General features: G+C 44.4%; 2 protein-coding genes across 2 annotated transcripts; one reads left to right on the plus strand and one right to left on the minus strand.

Annotated features, from left to right (window-relative positions):
- Nucleotides 1–211: 211 nt before the first annotated feature.
- LOC125225963 lies at nt 212–11,694 on the plus strand. The gene is made up of 4 exons (XM_048129777.1): nt 212–832; nt 896–1,297; nt 2,201–4,672; nt 11,689–11,694. The coding sequence occupies exons 1-4, from the start codon at nt 212–214 to the stop codon at nt 11,692–11,694; spliced, it is 3,501 nt and encodes a 1,166-aa protein (XP_047985734.1).
- A 27-nt stretch (nt 11,695–11,721) lies between these two features.
- On the minus strand, nt 11,722–12,582 carry LOC125225964 (spindle pole body component 110-like). The gene has a single exon (XM_048129778.1). The coding sequence runs from the start codon at nt 12,580–12,582 to the stop codon at nt 11,722–11,724; it is 861 nt and encodes a 286-aa protein (XP_047985735.1).
- Between the last annotated feature and the right edge of the window lie 793 nt (nt 12,583–13,375).

The raw sequence follows: 13,375 nt of genomic DNA on the forward strand, positions 1-13,375 counted from the left end.
GGACGAGGTCCAGATCCAACCGAGCTGCGTCAGTGACGAGCGAAGAGGAGAGGCAGCAACTACTCGACGAAGGCGCGTCGGCGGCCCGCGAACGAGAGGCCGCACGCGCAAGCGCTGAGAGGGCGATGGGCGCCGACGCGGCGCGCCCTCCCTCACCTCCTCCGGACCCGCTGGCGTAACGGAAGGGCTTAGCGTCGCCGGCGCGCAACCGATGGGCGCGGCGACAGCTAACAGCACGCTCAGGTATGGATTAACCGTAGAGACACCGAGGTCACCGTCCTACGACACGACATTGCTATGGCGAAGGGATTTAGCCAAGCGGTTACGGCGTCGTTCCAGACCCACGCCGATCCCAGCTAGACATCCCAAGGCTGCCGTCATAGACAGAACTACCGAGAAACGAAAGTCGCTGCAGGAAACTACCAAGGAGGTAAATAAACCAATTATTAAAGCTCAGTCCGTCAGATCACATGCGAGCAGTCGCACTGTGATAGAAGCGCAGCTGTCTCAGGCGGAGCTCGAGGCCAGCGAACGGCTAGCGGAGATATCCCGGAGGGAGTTGCAGCTAGAAGCGGACATGGTACGTAAACGGCTAGACGCCAGAAAACTGCAGATCCGCGCTAATGCGGATAGCGCAGACGAGCACGAATCTGCTGGTAGCGTGCGGAATTCGAATCAAGATCGATTAGACGAATGGCTAGAGAACTCGCGAGACGCGACGTCAAAACCCATTTGTAAGAGGTTAACCGACGAACCTCTACCCAAGTACGAGACTCCGAGACGACCTGCGCAGGCGGAGCGGCATATTCGAGGCCTCTCACCGGACCGCCAGGTATATCGGCGATCGATATCGCCACCGTCGGAGTCGCGTAGGCGATCGATATCGCCACCGGAGCGACGCAGGCGATCGACGACGCCGCCGGCGCGTCGCGAGCGATCGACGTCGCCACAGCTGGACGCGCGTACTCCGCACACGGCGCACACGCGCGCCACCGAAGGTACTGTAGCAGAGTCCATGCTGCACCTGTTCGAGAGGATGCAGATGGCGGCCCGTCCAGCCCCGAAAGATATATTCGAGCTGCCGCATTTCTACGGAGACGTCAGCGAGTGGAGAAGTTTCTACAATACCTACGCAGAGACATCGAAGCGGTATAAGTTTACTGACTACGAGAACGTGGCGCGGCTCAGGATGGCTTTACGCGGGGACGCAAAGACGTGTGTGTCTCACGTGTTATCGACAGCCACCAGACCCGATATGATCGTGAGAATACTGAAAAAGCAGTTTGGACGCAGCGAGGTATTGTTAGACAAGGCGATTGACGACCTGCGAAAGTTGCCGCAGTTGGGGCCTACCGCGAACGACCTCAACACTTTCGCGATAAAAATAATGAACGTGGTATCTACAGTTATGGATATCGATCGAAGGCACTATGCCGATAACCCCATGCTCATCAGAGAGGTTACGGACAGGTTGTCGCCGCATCTTCGAAGCAGATGGTGCGACTACGCGAAGAAACATCGAGACAGCAAGGACCCGGAGATTCTGCAGTTGGCGGATTTCCTCATGGAGGAGAGCGAACAGGAGATGTCCTTCTGTCACGCCCGCGCCGCCCCGAGGCGAGCGCAGGCGCCGTTATCAGTGCCGCACGCGCGCGCAGCCGGCGCTCGCGTGAAAATATCCGCAACGCACAACCCGCCGAGAGCTCCCACAGGACGTCAACACGAGGTGCAGAAAGTGACGTACGCGACACGTCAAGCCACAACATCCCGTTCGACGACGTGCCTGTTCTGCGGTGGCGGTCACCCGACGCCGGACTGCCGCAAGTTAGCCGCCCAATCCGTGGGCGCTAGATGGGAGTGGGCGAAATTAAATCGTATATGCTATCGCTGTATCGACGCGAAGCATATGAAAACACAATGCAAGGCCAAAGCGTGCGGCGTTGCAGGCTGTCCTCACGTACACCATCGACTGCTTCATGCGGACTCGCCGCAGGAAGTGCGTGAGGATACGGCTATGGTGCTAACACAAGAAATCAGGTCAGTACCTACATCGTCAGCAGTGACGTCATCGGCCGAGCCAGCGGACACGACGGAGCCGCGAGCTGCGGACGACGAGAACGACGCCCGCGTGTACGTGTCGTCAACACCGGACTACAGCGTGCTGCTAAAGGTACTACCCGTAACCGTATCAGGTCCAAAGGGAACGGCGCATATCTTCGCTTTCCTTGACGATGGATCCACCTTGTCAATGATCGACCAGGACGTCGCGGACGAGATCGGCGCGGTCGGTCAAGACGAGCCGCTATGCATAAGAGGTATTCAGCGGTTGAAACTTAGCTCAGTGACACAGACGGTCAAGGCTAAAGTAAGCCCCGCTCGTGGCGGCTTGACATACGATATATCCCTAAAAACAGTAGACGGACTAGGGATACGCTCGCAGTCATTAAATAAGAAGCGTCTATTGGAATACGAACATCTGGCGGACTTGGGCGACGAGTGCTACACGGGCATGGGCGTGCCGCAGATGTTAATAGGCGGAGACTTCAGTCATCTTATAAACCCGACGGAGGTGAGGCAGGGCGGCGAGGACGAGCCGTGCGCAGTTAAAACCTCGTTAGGATGGGTTTTCTTCGGGCGAATGCCGAGGTATGTACCAAATAACGAGCAGGTCGTGATGCACTGCCACAGTGACGACAGTGATCTCGTGGAGCAGGTCAAGAAACACTGGGCAGTCGAGGCGCTTGGCATAACGGCAAAAGACAACATTCGACCCGACGACCAGCGAGCGATCGATACATTCGAACGAACAGTAAAAAAGGTAGGACAGAGATACGAAGTCGGCCAACTATGGGCTGCCGACGACATAAAGCTGCCACCGAGTTTCAACATGGCGAAGGCGAGATTACGCAATCTAGAAGCCCGCATGTCGAGAGATCCTGACTTCGCCAACGAGTATCAAGCACAGATACACAAGCTTCTGGAAAAGGGGTACGCAGAGCGCATCATGGAACCACCGCAGTCAGATCGGATGTGGTTTCTGCCCCATTTCAGCGTCTACAATTTAAATAAAGGAAAGTATCGCGCTGTATTCGATTGCGCCGCGAAAAGTCAGGGATGTGCATTGAACGATTTCATCCTCGCGGGACCGGATTTACTACAGAGCCTGCTGGGGATACTACTTCGATTCCGTGAGTGGGAATTCGCCGTCACCGCGGACATACAGGAAATGTTCCTTCAAATACAGCTGCGAAGAGAGGATCGGCATAGTCAGCTCTTCATCTGGAGGGGATCGCGGCGTGACGTGACACCGTGGACGTACCAGCTAAACCGGGTATGTTTCGGTAACATCTCTTCTCCTTTTCTCGCACACTCGGTGCGGAATAGGAATGCGACGGACAACAAGGATCGCTATCCGGACGCGGTCTACGATATCCATAATAATCACTACATGGACGATTATGTGGCATCATATGAGACAGAACGGGAACTCATATCAACAGCGACACAGGTGAGACTAGCACACGCGGAGGCTAGTTTTCGGCTGCGCAGCTACGCTAGCAACAGCGAGTTGTTAATGCGAAACATCGATCCGGAGGAGCGAGCGACGGGACCTTCTCATCTCGGAGAAAAGCAACAGACCGTCCTCGGAATGACGTGGGACCCAGAGACGGATACGCTGGGGTACAACACGAAAATGCTACGAGTGCCAGACGACGTGAAAAGGTACGAGCGATCGCCCACTAAAAGGGAACTTTTGAGTGCCGTAATGTCAGTTTACGACCCATTAGGCCTCATAGCGCAGTATATGATAAGCGCTAAGATCATATTCCAACGTGTGTGGACAAAGGGCACGGACTGGGACGAGCGGCTGCCGGCGGAGGAAGCGGAGGACTTTTTCCGGTGGCTGAGGGCACTGAGCGACGTGTCCGCGCTGCGAATACCCCGACGATACGCCACGCCCACCGGTGCAGTTGGAAGAGAACTGCATATTTTCAGTGATGCATCGACCGAGGCCTACAGCGCGGCGGCCTATTGGCGAGTATCGAACGACGAGGAGGAAACGCAAGTGAGCTTAGCTATAGCGAAAAGCCGAGTTTGCCCGCTAAAGGTAATGACAGTTCCCAGGCTCGAATTAACCGCAGCAGTCGTCGGCGTGCGGCTGGCGGAGACAATTTTACGCGAGCAGCGTTATCCTGTGACAAAGGTGACGTATTGGACAGATTCCATGGTTGTTCTCGGATGGGTTCGCGATGACGCGCGAAACTATCGTCCGTACGTGTCACACCGACTTGCGGAGATCGCCGAGAAAACAGATAGAGACGCGTGGAGGTATGTACCAACCGCTCAGAACCCCGCAGATCGAGCGACGAGATGTCAACCAGCGCAGAGCGTGCGCATCGAGGACGAGTGGTACGAAGGACCGCGCTTTCTCTATGGACCCGAGACATCATGGCCTAGTCACACATCGAATCGAACAGACGACCTGCCTGAGAGGAAGGCGAGGCCGTCAACCGCGACATCACTGGCGATCATCTCAGCGAAGCCAGACCCTTCGAGCGTACTGCCAGACGTGAGACGATTTAGCAGTTACGACAGACTGTTGAACGCGACAGCGAACGTCTTGCTATTCATCGAGAAAACGAGAACGAAGAATAAAGCCTTGCAGCTACAAGTCAGACATTTGAGAAAGGCAGAACACATGTGGTTGCAATACAGTCAACGACGAAGCTTTCCCGAAGAGCTTCGAGCCTTAAGCCAGAATAGGCTCATCGATCGCAAATCGCGATTATACGACCTGGCACCCGAGCTAGGCGATGACGGCGTGTTACGCATGAAGACGAGGCTGGGCAGCGCTCCAGTATTGTACACCGCGCTACAACCGATAATACTGGATGGCCGCGAGCCGTTCACCCGTCTACTCATCCTGCGAGCTCACCGACGATCAGCGCACATTCACAACGAAGCAGTAATCAACGAACTGCGACAAGAATATTGGATACTACATCTGCGGCCGACCGTGAAGTCTGTAGCTCGAAACTGCGCGCTATGCACACTACGACGAGCAACACCGAGAGCGCAGCCCTTAGGCGATCTCCCGCCCGAGCGACTACAGGCGTATCAACGTCCCTTCACTCACACCGCACAAGACTACATGGGACCGATGTTCGTCACGATCGGACGGCGCAGAGAAAAACGCTGGGTGTGTCTATACACGTGCCTAGTGACGCGCGCTATTCACCTTGAAAGCGTGCACAGTCTTTCAACCGACAGCGCGCTACTATCACTACGAAGATTCGCCGCGAGAAGAGGATGGCCCAGGACGATGTACAGCGATAACGCGACGTGCTTCAGGGCGGCGGCGACGGAACTACGTGAGGCGTACCGGCAATGGCTGCCTGTACTGCAAACTTACGCCACTCAGAACCGAATGGAGTGGAAATTCATCCCACCTGGCAATCCTTCGGCCGGGGGCGCGTGGGAGCGAATGATAAGGACAGTTAAGATAGCGATGTCCTACACTTTCAACGAACGAGCACCGAAACCCGAAGTTTTCGAAACTCTACTCGCCGAGATAGAGAATATCGTCAACCGACGACCACTTACACATGTCAACGTCGATCCAGACTCCGAAGAAAGTTTGACTCCAGCACACTTTCTACTTCTTCATAACGCTAACCTACCGATGATTGGCGTTTACGACGAGAACGAAAAGAAGCAATGGAAGATGGCCCAAGCGCTTGCCGACCACTTTTGGCGGCGCTGGACCAAAGAGTACTTTCCTCTACTGGCACCGAGGAAGTCGTCCCACGACGGAGGGCGGCAACTTCAACCAGGCGATGTGGTCATCGTCGCTGAACCCAATGGTCCACGCAGCGTGTGGCCCCGAGGCGTCGTCGAGACTACCTACCCGGGACCCGATGGACGGGTCCGCTCCGCTGACATCAGAACGAGACACGGGACGCTACGCAGGCCCAGCTGCAGGCTGGCGGTCATCGCGTCGCAACCCATGCACCAGGAGTCTTCGACTGCGGGGACAAAATGTTAGCGACGCGTCGAAATATATGTAAAATAGCATAAGAATTCGATTAAGACTGTATTCGCAATAAAGATTATTTCGTAGGTAGGAAACGGGTAGAACTGCGTTAGTTAAGTTAATTTTGTCAATTCCGATTATTAAGTATGATAATAAGACTCATATGTGATGTATTCGATAGCAGGCAATTCCCATATTCCTTCCTTCCCAAGTCGCGGAAACCGAGTCCAAAGTTCAATCTAAACTCAGACTGTCCATTGGACTACGATTAATAGCCAATAAGCACTAACGTGAGAGGCTTAGAGCGAGAAAACCGAACTCTCCTCTGATTGGCTAAAAATATTTCCTTAAAGTTCCGAAATCATTTTCCTTTCACCCGAAAATTGCCTTAGGATTACTCGAATCCAAGCCAATAACTCGATAACTATAAGACATACGAAAATGTAAATAGTTTTAAAACGTAGCTGGGAACTTACGTAACACGATAACCTACATTTCCATAGTAATATGCCGTTATCGATAACAATGGAGCTCAAGGCAAGCTGAGAAACCAGTCTATTGTATGGCCCGGACGGCTAATCACCTCTTCTATTGTGTAAAAACGTAAACAAACGCAGGTGCATTCCACTCGAGGTGAATGACCCTAGTGTCAGGTGCATTGTTACGTAATTTCGAAGCGATAGCCTAATTAGTTTATAAGTAATTAGGATTTGAACGAAAAATGATAGCGTTAAATTCACGTAATCGAGCGCCGTAACGCGTTCGACCAATCACGACGCGCCATCCGTCGCCTATCGGGCGCAATTATTTACCTCTCTATCGCACGGAGCCTCGCGCTCAGCCGAGTCGTGATTGGGCGAATAAATTGAAATGTTTCTTTCCGTGAAGCGTAGGCGCATTCTGAAAAGGGGTATAAAAGGAACGATCGCTCGGTATGGGACATTCGAATTCGACCGGAACAAGAAGAACCAGCAGCCTCCAAGGAAAACCAGCAGCCAGCAGCCTACTACAAGCAGCCTACAGCCAGCAGCCAGCAGCCTACAGCCAGCAGCTGCAACATATAGTATGGTAGTTTAGGCGAGCTTGTGGTAGAATTCCATTAACAGTTTTATTAGTCACAAAAATACTCCAGGATATTCGTTGCTAATGAAAAGAGCTCTAATTAACCCTTAAATGCATGGTGATGTATATATATGCATCATATATTTGATGGCCTATGACTCAATATGTAGCTATCCAAAATCACATTTATAGCTTAATTATTATTCAGTATTTAATATTATTTAATAAATAATTACATTAATTAAATAATATAATGATTTACTATTTATTATTTAAGGATAAAGATGAAATGGCGGAAAAGTGTGAAAAAACAGGATGATGGCGATTTGTATGTGATTTAGGCAGATTTTTTCGGAGTTATTTATATAAATTTAGAGGTACAATTATTGGTATGGTAAGTTTTATTTCTAAAGTTTTACTACTATTAGAAAAATACACTATTTGTGAAACCTCCATGATAAAATGTTTAAACATAAACTAATTACTAACTCCGAAAAAATCTGCCTAAATCACATACAAATCGCCATCATAAACCAATAATTGTACCTCTAAATTTATATAAATAAGTTTTAGCCTATTTAACTTCGAGCACTGATTTAGTATTAAAATCGGTAATAATATTTTTTTTATTATTTTTCCAAGAGGCAGAAAACAATAATAGTCTATCACATATATTAATATCTCGTTAAAAGAAAAATTCATGCATTTAAGGGTTAATGGAACATTGTCAGACCATACATTGGATATCTATAAGTATAAAGTACTCAAAACCAATTTATTGACCGATGAAACATTATAAGCTCGTATAGATTACGCAATGTACAATTGAATGGGTCCGATTAATGCGCAATAGATATAGAATCACCGCTATGGTCTATTGTATGAATACAAACCCAATACACAGCGCAAAATAGCGTTGAAGTTATGAATTAAAATACACACACAGTGTAACATGAGGAAACCGAAGAATTTTAACAGCGTATTCCTCATCATATTATAAGAGTAAAATGTCATAATAAACTTTTCTGGGATTCGCCTGCTTTCAACGTTATAAGGATTTAAACTATCGGACATAATCTAACTATCCTCGTTGATAGATATCAAAAAGTAACTATTAGTGACTGATTTGCAAAAAATTTTTTTTTTAATATAATTTTTTATTGTATGTGCTAGTGCTAGTTTTACGAATATTTAATTTTAATGCGAAAATAGATAAAAAAAAAACAAAAAAAAACTTTTTTTTTTGTTGCCAAAGTTTGCTTGACGTCATATAACATTTTATCTTTATTTTGCCCTCAGAAATGCGTGGTTAATTTTTTTTTTATACTATGTCGGTGGCAAACAAGCATACGGCCCGCCTGATGTAAAGCGGTCACCGTAACCTATGGACGCCTGCAACTCAAACAGTGTCACAAGCGCGTTGCCACCCTATTAGAAACTTGTACACTCCCTTTTGCTGTGTTAAGTACACAGCAAAAAAACACAGTAAATTCTTTCGGTTTCCTCATGTTACACCGTATACATACATACACACCTTACGGTTCTCCCACACTGTCCCTGTCATACCATGTTACATAATATTTATTTTGATAATGTAGTATGTTATAAGATAAAATGACGTCCACCGATTTTATTAGTGTTGCTAGCCCGCGATTTTTCAAATTTGCCGCCTTTTTCTAGTGACAAGATTTGGTTACCATTAAGACGCTACAGGAGCCCCTCTTTCAATATAGGAATTTTAGTTAAATATAGGTACTTTAGTGTTATTAACTAGATTTATCGAAAAAAATTGACCATTCAGAACAAAGTTAAAAAATATTGCGAAGATATCTTTAAAATCGAGGTTTCACTCTCAACAGTTTCCTCCTTCAAAACTTAATCAATCGTAACGAAATTTGAGAATCTGAATAACAGTGAAATAATCCCTTTTTTGCGCCATAATCAATAAGGCCGTTTTTGGATATTTTTGATGGGGAAAATAAGAATATAAAAAAAATCAAAACGGTCCGACACAGATAAAAATAATAATAATCTGTCTTGAAATAGTACATTTCGTTATAAGTGCGAGAAGTATGTCATTACTACACGAGTCCCGAGACATTTTGCCACGAGCGGCACGCGAGTGGCAAATCTCGGGACGAGTGAAGAATGACATTCTCGCACGTGTGACGAACGACGTTTTTTAATACAGTTGCGAAAAAACACTACTACTTACTTACAACGAAATAAAACAATCCGAACTATCAATTTTCCCATGGACATTGACGCCATTGACGGATTATTTAACAATTCAAAGGCGTATTTTTGAAGCTTTTAAACTTGCGTGCATATTTTCGAGTTTGCTATTCATCTAACATAATTCATTTCATTGGGTGCCATAAAAACATAAACATTTACGATTTGGGACGATTGTTTAATGTACAACTACATTTTAATTTAATCGATCCATTTATGCCCCGACGTATTGCAAATAACGTAAAATAATTATGACAAATCGCGTAACATATTGAGGTTTTTGAGGTTTTTTGAACGTGCATTAAGTTAAAACATGGTAGACGCCTCTACTTTGACAGTAGAAGACGCGTTTCGTTCCAATCATGTTCTGTTTACACGACTCATTATGACCGATTTTTCAAAGTATAAACCATTTTATAAATGATGTTTAGTATGACTAAAAGTAAACAATTACATATGAAATATTAACGTTTTAAATCTTAATCACTTAATAGTATGTTTATAGTTTTATTCTGTCTTAGTAAACTAGACTAATATGAAAACAGCTCGGTAAGTAGTCGTAAAATGGAACGTATATACTTTTTACGCACTAGTTCGTAAAATACAACTTCTCGCACGCTAAACAGCCAAAAAACGGGCACTTTTTGAGCAACTGTATTAAAAAAATATTTTCTATCTTAAGGCGAGATTTACTTGTATCGATTTAAAACTCGTATCGATTAAAACACTCCTTTCGGTCGTGTTTTAATTTATCGCCGCTCGTTTCGCACTTGTATCGTAATATACTATTTCAGTACAGATGGGGCTTTTTTACGCACTAGTGCGACAAGTGGTTCATTTCTTGTCATATAGAAACTTCGGAGGGCCATCTGTGTTGATTAAAAACACTCTCTTCGGTCGTATTTTAATTTATCGCCACTCGTTTCGAACTTCCTTTTTAGGGTTCCGTAGTCAACTAGGAACCCTTATAGTTTCGCCATGTCTGTCTGTCCGTCCGTCCGTCCGTCCGTCCGTCCGTCCGTCCGTCCGTCCGTCCGCGGATAATCTCAATAACTGTAAGCACTAGAAAGCTGAAATTTGGTACCAATATGTATATCAATCACGCCAACAAAGTGCAAAAATAAAAAATGGAAAAAAATGTTTTATTAGGGTAGCCCCCCTACATGTAAAGTGAGGGCTGATTTTTTTTTTCATTCCAACCCTAACGTGTGATATATTGTTAGATAGGTATTTAAAAATGAATAAGGGTTTACTAAGATCGTTTTTTGATAATACTAATATTTTCGGAAATAATCGCTCCTAAAGGAAAAAAAAGTGCGTCCCCCCCCTCTAACTTTTGAACCATATGTTTAAAAAATATGAAAAAATCACAAAAGTGTAACTTTATAAAGACTTTCTAGGAAAATTGTTTTGAACTTGATAGGTTTAGTAGTTTTTGAGAAAAATACGGAAAACTACGGAACCCTACACTGAGCGTGGCCCGACACGCTCTTGGCCGGTTTTTCACATTTGTGTCGTAATGTACTATATAAACAAAACTGAACTAAAATTTATAAATTCAAACATCGAACAACAATAAATTAAATCAACCGTCTATCGCCTAATTTAATAAAACATTCAAGAGCCATTATAATGAAGTAAAATTTCACAAAATCCAAACATCATTAGCGGCTTTTCAATAGAACTGTTATTAAACTTCTCGCATCTGAGAAGTTTAATTGAAAGTCATTAAAAGTGAAATTATTTCACAAGTTTGAGGTACGGACTATTCATTACGAGAACGGTTTTGAAAAGTATAAATAAATAAATAAAATAAAATAAAAAGCCTTTTATTTCTTAAATTTCTACAATGTTTCCTTATGTACTAGTTTATATTAATGTAAATGATATTTAAGAACTTTGCTATTCTGTTCATACAATTCTTTATTAGGAAGCCCATTCTGTATTTTCCTGGTGTTTGGCCTGAATAGCAGAGCAAGAAATTTCTGTACCTATTCTTAAATTTCTGTTCCCAAATGTCGCCTTTCTGCTATTTTATAATATCATATTTTACTCATTTAAATGCTTCTTTTAATAAAATTCTATTAGTCGCTCATGAGATGACAGTGTCCGGACGATGTTACTTTTCATAATTATGTAGTATTTGTTTGTTTTGCCAGATATCCAATTACTATTTTCTTTTAATTTTGTGTTTTTATTTTTTGTACTTTGTGTAATTAATATGGCAGCTTAGGTTATTTTGCTTTGGAGGGTTGTAGTCTACTGCCCCCGCGGTGACCAGCCGTATTGGGGGAGGGTTTATAGTGTGGTTTTCTTAACTTGATTTTAAATTTTTCGTTGGGTTTAGTTGTTTTCAGGGCTAGTGTTCTTGAAGGAGGTCTTGGTATTTGCTATGTCTCGCCGTCTTCTATGGATGTCACTGAAGGTGAACGGGTGTGCAGACCATTCTTAGTATTCTTCATATAGCTAAGTATGGTGTTTTGGTTTTCTATTTGTGTTTTGTTCTTTTTGGCTACTTGCCTCTTCGAGCTCTCCTGTCTGTGATAAGAACTTGCCATCTGGTTTGGCGGAGTTACTTCTAATTCCCTCTTTTTTGAGTTTCGAGGGGATTTTTTTCTATCTGCCGGTTGCTTGTTATCTGGTTCCTTGATAATTAATTTGTCGTGGCGTATAAAAGCTTTTTTACCTTCTTCTCTAGCCTTTTGTAGTTGGTCTTGAAGTAATTTGCGGGTTTCCAGTACTTGTGGGGTAAAATCTTCTTTAATATACATGTTTGTCCGTTTCAAATGACTACTTTTCTTCAAAATACATATTTTCTTGCCGAATGTTGTGAGAGTTACTTTCACTGGTCTTATTTTGTTTTCATTCTTTATTCCTATTCTGCGCACTATCTCCAGATCTAGATGATTACAGTCAACTTTCAGAGTTTCTGTGATTATTGAGATAATATTTTTCTCCAGCTCTTCATATGTGTTTTCGGTTTCTTCCACTCCGAAGAAGACTACATTTCTTTTCCGTATTTGTCTCTCAATATAACACATTTTATTGTCAAGATTCGTGTTTGTTTCTTTGACATTTTCTATATCTTTTCGGATGTTTGTGTACGTATCTTGCAATTTCTCATTTAGTTCCTTTATGTTCTTTGAAAGTTTGGCCTCGATGTCGTTAAGTGATTCTTGTAAGTCTTTTTTCAGATCGATTCTTAAACCCTTAATGAGATTCTCTAGTGTTTCGAGGTTGACGTTTGTCATTTTGACGTTTTGTAGATGACAAATCGTAGTATTCGGGTTTTCCGATAGATGGTAGCACAGGTCTCGTAATGGCGGTATGACTGATCGTTTTTCACAGATCGAAATCTATTTTGAGGTTAGTAGTTTCACACGGTTTTGTTCGATATCGGTTTTTAGATTTATTAGTGGTCTGTGTAGAAATTATAATTTTTACACTGCACTTCAATTGTTTATTATATTATTTATGCACAAAACAGCTATCCTTTGTCTCTTTGACGGCAGACGCCGCCACCCAATGATAAGGATTTTTGGAGTTTTAGCACTGTTTTTATTTGTCCTGATTGAAGATTTAGTCCTTATTCACGTTATTTTACCACTTCACATTGTCCTCGGCACTTATTTCCGCGTTATTTTATTTTTATTATCGGAGCAACCGTAGTTTGATGTTCGCAATGGCAGTGTTGCCAGCCCAATAAAAGTATATCTGGGCATTTCTCAGAGCGTTTCAACTTTTTTGATTTCGGTGGCAGCATTATTACTGGAACCCCGTAAGCGTAGCATGAGTTTTCTTTGTTTCTGGTAGAAATCCGCGACTTCTATTTAAATTGACAAAATTTCACGTGACTCTTACAGGATTCACGCAAAAATGTTGCCACCGAAATCAAAAAAGTTTAAACGCTCTGAGAAATGCCCATCTACTGTAGGGAATAAGTTACGTCGGAGCGATACAAGTATAATTCGGTTAGTGACGCTCTTCTGAAGAGTTTAACTAATTTGTTTTACTAGAGAGTTACACAGCACCTAGTTAAACTTT

The sequence above is a fragment of the Leguminivora glycinivorella genome, chromosome 5 (assembly GCF_023078275.1).
Source record: "Leguminivora glycinivorella isolate SPB_JAAS2020 chromosome 5, LegGlyc_1.1, whole genome shotgun sequence".
Taxonomy (NCBI): Eukaryota; Metazoa; Arthropoda; class Insecta; order Lepidoptera; family Tortricidae; genus Leguminivora; species Leguminivora glycinivorella.

Excerpts from the sequence above, each read along its gene's own strand:
- LOC125225964 (XM_048129778.1), bottom strand. The coding sequence starts at position 12,582 with ATGACAAACGTCAACCTCGAAACACTAGAGAATCTCATTAAGGGTTTA.
- LOC125225963 (XM_048129777.1), top strand. The coding sequence starts at position 212 with ATGGGCGCGGCGACAGCTAACAGCACGCTCAGGTATGGATTAACCGTA. Across the intron at positions 833-895 it reads GCCTCTCACCGGACCGCCAG|CGACGCAGGCGATCGACGAC; the intron begins GTATATCGGCGA and ends TCGCCACCGGAG. Across the intron at positions 1,298-2,200 it reads AGCAGTTTGGACGCAGCGAG|GGAACGGCGCATATCTTCGC; the intron begins GTATTGTTAGAC and ends TCAGGTCCAAAG.